This window comes from Gadus chalcogrammus, chromosome 10, assembly GCF_026213295.1.
Source record: "Gadus chalcogrammus isolate NIFS_2021 chromosome 10, NIFS_Gcha_1.0, whole genome shotgun sequence".
NCBI lineage: Eukaryota > Metazoa > Chordata > Actinopteri > Gadiformes > Gadidae > Gadus > Gadus chalcogrammus.
The window spans coordinates 20,275,711-20,280,096 of record NC_079421.1 but is presented as its reverse complement, the minus strand read 5'-3'; the positions used below and the strand labels follow the sequence as shown (position 1 = coordinate 20,280,096).

Here is a 4,386-nt window from a genome sequence, read left to right as displayed (position 1 = left end):
GGAACAAAAAATATCAAAGTATTTTCTGCATGTTTTTGACGGACGCGAACCATGAAGCACTTCCGGGTGGAGATTGTTGTGTTTGTTGCGAAAACCAACCGTCAGCCACAGCATGAATTAAAATTTGATTAAAAGTAAAACAACGTTGATGTAATCTAAGTATTTAGAATACGGTACTCAGATTGAGTGTTGCAACATAATACGTTACCAATTACATTTTAGGGGATTTATTCTGTAGCTGAAACTAGTTTTACTGTATAGTTGTTGTAAGTTTACTCTTTGAAAGGATGTATGTAGACTTCATGAAAACAGTATGAGTTGTAAGAAGTAAAACATGGAAAGCAGTGAAACTAAAAGGACTTTCTTTATTAAACAAGGGTGCACAAAAAGTATGAAATTGGGATGTGAACTAGGGATGGGCAAAACGATTCTTTTCCGGGAATCAGTTCTTTCAGTTCCGTATCACGATTCGTTCGTTTGATACGTTCGCTTGATTCGTTCGTTAAATCAGATGGTCTGTTACATAATTTGCCAGGGAATCGGTGTGTATTTGTATTACTTTATTATTAAAATAGCTTAATTTGATTTTCATATTTAATATGTTTAATGGCATATTATGCTCTCATTTTCCTTCAGGCAAGTGCTGGATCCACGCTATGATGGTGCTGACCTAAGAGTCACTCCCCCTGTATTGCTGAAGTCATCTGGGGCATGGTTGCTGATCAGCAATCAATCCTCATCCTCCTCTAGTGCGAGGGCAGGGTCTAAGGTTGCCATGACTTCCTCTATGTGGTGGGTTGAGTCCTGGAATGATGATTAACGAAAAACTGTTGATCACAGAAAGAAACTCTAATGCATAACGTGTGAGCCTTCTTCATGTCCAGCCGACATTTTAGTTTACTTTTAGTTTTTTCAAGTTCTGTTGCTGTGACTTGTTTTCAGGATCCATTTTTATCTCTATTTTTATTGCACTTAAAAAGGGAACTTTGTTGAACTGTGTTTGTTCAATTTATTTTACTAATGATATTAAAATATATTTATTTGCTATATTTGTGTTATTTCCAACAGCTAATATGACGTGTATATATATATATATATATATATATATATATATATATATATATATATATATATATATATATATATGCATGCATTTTTCCATGCAGTACAGTTTCTGTAGTTCTACAATGTAGACCAATTGAAATCACTTGTTAAAAACACCTGCTAAATTACCAAATATATTAATTGAGCATACATTTTAATAACTGCAACAGAGGAACCAACAGCAATCTCCCCTTCAGGAAGCTATGCCCCGAGGTGCCATGATGTATTCAACCTATGGGGGCAGCACAACTTCTGAGCGTCCCGTAGTGGAAGCCTTGCGTCGTCACATCCTTCCAAGTCGTTTCTATGGTAATCAGAGATGGCGTCCGGTAAGTATCTAAAATAAAAGTATTGAATGGTCTGATTTGAACCTAACCTTTTCGTAAACAAAACATTCTCAAATCTGAAACACGTACTTTCCGCTACATGGTAGTCAAGCTAACATAATAAACTTTGCTTTTTAATCCTTTTAGGGAGACCAATTGTATCCTTCAATGCAAATCACAACAGTTTGTCCTTTAGTTAGCTGGTCAGACTTTATTAATGTATTAGTATTATTCAGATGGGGCTCCATTAAATACGATGCTTTCGGCAATAAATACGCCACAGTCTGATCATGTTAATATTAAGTGCTTGTGTTTTTTTTATCATTAGCATGTTAAGAGACGTTCATGATTTCAAGTTTGTATAATCAGGTGGTTAATTGATCAGGACGAGTTGTCATAAAATCGTATTTGCCGTTCTGTTTTTATTTTTTTGCTGCTGCTAGGTAAAATAAAGATAACTTGCATATGTATAGACAAACATGAACCCAGCGTTATCGATTTTTATATTATTTACTTTTTTTTATCAGACACTCCTACTGTTTTGACAGACGTCAGTGAGGAGCATCTTTCTCAGGGCTGCGTACAGGAAGACAATGCGGTTTGAAGCTCATGACCTTTCGGCTGTGATTCAAACACCCCAACAACTAGAAGAGCTGCTGCCCATCACGGCTGTAGGCCTACATTATTCTGTGTACAATGTGATTGTTATTCCTTAACTATCTCCAGTTATCGTCCACATCACTGCAAGTCCTCCTCTACCTCAACTGTTGGTACTTTGCAGCATACTTCCTGGCAGAGTCTCTCATGTTCATCTACAAAGGTCAGACGTTTAACGTTCATGTGGGGATGGATGGATGGATGGGTATTGTTTAATGGTTATCAAATGCCATTAGGGTACACATATATCTTATTGGAAATGGTTGGTGACATAATCAACCTCGGTGCTTAAGATCTCAGCTTTAGTATGTCTACTTATTAGTAACAACATGTGCCTATAATAAGCTTTTAGAAGTAATTTTGAAATCAATACATCTATGGGCCTAGGTGGCCGGTGCAAAAGCTTAAGTTGCAGTTTGTATGATTGAGCACCTTCCCAGTTGGTTCAGTTCAGCAAAAAGTTCCCTGTTTGCTTTGCAAATGCTTGACGCAAACTAACATAGCTCGAGTTTTTATATTAAGATTCCTGTCAACAAAGTGAGAGGTACTAGCAAAGTTTAGTACCTCAAGGCCAAGTACAAGGCCAACTTTTTCTATTTGGAGAATATACATTTCTAGGTTGGGTTTTAATTGATAGTTCAACCATGTACATTAAAACCGGAGGATCTAAACTGAACCTTGTGCATTTCTTAGGGCTCTTACTGCCGTATCCATCAGATAATTTGATTCTGGACGTCGTTCTGCATCTCCTGTTTCTCTGCCTAGAGAGCCTCAGGATCTTCTATGGTAGGTGTTTGGGGACAAGAGAGGGGAGTGTAATATACACATGTAAATGTTACGTTGCTTTCTCTTTGGCCATGATTTCTCTCTCTCGCTCTCTCTCTTGCTCTCTCTCTCTCTCTCTCTCTCTCTCTCTCTCCTTTCTCTGTCATAATGATTGTGTCTACTGTATGGTTGATTATCTAAATGTCTGGCTCTCTCAACACACTGAATTATCATAGTGACATATACTGTAATGGATTATAATTTTTAAAAAAAAGTAGGTTTTTTATTAGTGGCATACAAAAAATGGCATTGCTGCCACCTTGTGGGCCTAAACCGAGTTCAGTCTGCTTGAAGGATACATTAGCACATTTTCTCTGCTTAATGGTTACACTTAGGTTTTGTTAGGTAAGGCTTTATGACCGAATTAGCAGTCACAATTGCTGCATTTATTGTTTATAATACGTGACTATTAGGCCATTGCTGCACCAAGAATAAACCAAAGTTAATTTCTTAGTATGAATCTACATTCTTTATAACACCGTTTTATTCTGTCCCTGTCTCTAAATCAGTTGTTAAAAACGTGCCTCCTTTCTTAGGTTGTGGGTATGAATCATTAGCCAAGATGTTATATATGGGATCTTTACAGGGCCTATTTTTTTTAATCAAAAACACCATCTAACATCCATAGCTTATAAAGCAGTAACATGCCTCACTTACATAGCAGGTGACCCCAGTGGTATCCTAACCCACGGGTTGGGTACCTCTGTTCTAAATGGTTATTGTATGGTTGTTGTCTAGGTTGGAAGGGGAATCTGTGCGAGCGATCCTTGGCCACCAGTGTGTCTCTGCTGCTCCTCCTACCCTGTCTGGCCCTCGCTGTCTACTTCCTCCTCCTCCAGACCTTCGTCCTGCGCTTGGAGTTCATTCTCACCGCCGTTCTCCTCTGCTTCTACGGCCTAGAGTTCCTTCTCGGCCTGGTCACCGTGTCTCTCTTCTCCAGGTATACAACAGAGCTGGTGAATGAGAGTTGTGTTGCCGAGTAAGGGTTCAGACACAAGGAGTTTGCTGTGGTGTTTTTCTTACTGTTAGTAGTATTTGTTGGTGCTATTACTTCCAAGCATCACCACTGTGAGGGTAACAACAATTAATGCGTGTGTGTGTCTGTGTGTTTCTGTGTGTGCCTGTGTGTTTGTCAACCTACAGGTCTAAAATGTACTGAAACCACATCGAACACAAAGAAGGGATTCTCCTGGATTCCTAGAATGAGCCCTTCTTTTCAATGCAGATGTACAGAAATCGACCTTGATTTTGTATAATAAAAGATTATTTTTGTATTGGTATGTAAATATCTGATCAATAGGTCTATGTATGAATAATGTATATGTTTTTACTTTTTCAAGGTTGGAAATAAACGTAAAATCTAAATACGTTTTTGTGTGGTTTTTCATTGTCATCAAAATATGGGAATTGTCAATTCTTTTTTAATGTATATTTATCCGTACTTTTCAACTGTAGACTACTTTTGGAAGAATGT

General features: G+C 37.9%; 1 protein-coding gene across 1 annotated transcript; it reads left to right on the top strand.

Annotated features, from left to right (window-relative positions):
- Positions 1 to 1,238: 1,238 nt before the first annotated feature.
- On the top strand, positions 1,239 to 4,266 carry tmem216 (transmembrane protein 216). The gene is made up of 4 exons (XM_056601038.1): positions 1,239 to 2,250; positions 2,781 to 2,873; positions 3,651 to 3,852; positions 4,056 to 4,266. Exons 1-4 carry the CDS (start codon positions 2,235 to 2,237, stop codon positions 4,069 to 4,071), a joined length of 327 nt encoding a protein of 108 aa, XP_056457013.1. The 5' UTR covers positions 1,239 to 2,234; the 3' UTR covers positions 4,072 to 4,266.
- Positions 4,267 to 4,386: the final 120 nt, after the last annotated feature.

Bases quoted from the DNA above. Each gene is read 5' to 3' on its own strand.
- tmem216 (XM_056601038.1), top strand. The intron at 2,874-3,650 runs GTAGGTGTTTGG...GTTGTTGTCTAG, and splicing joins GAGCCTCAGGATCTTCTATG to GTTGGAAGGGGAATCTGTGC.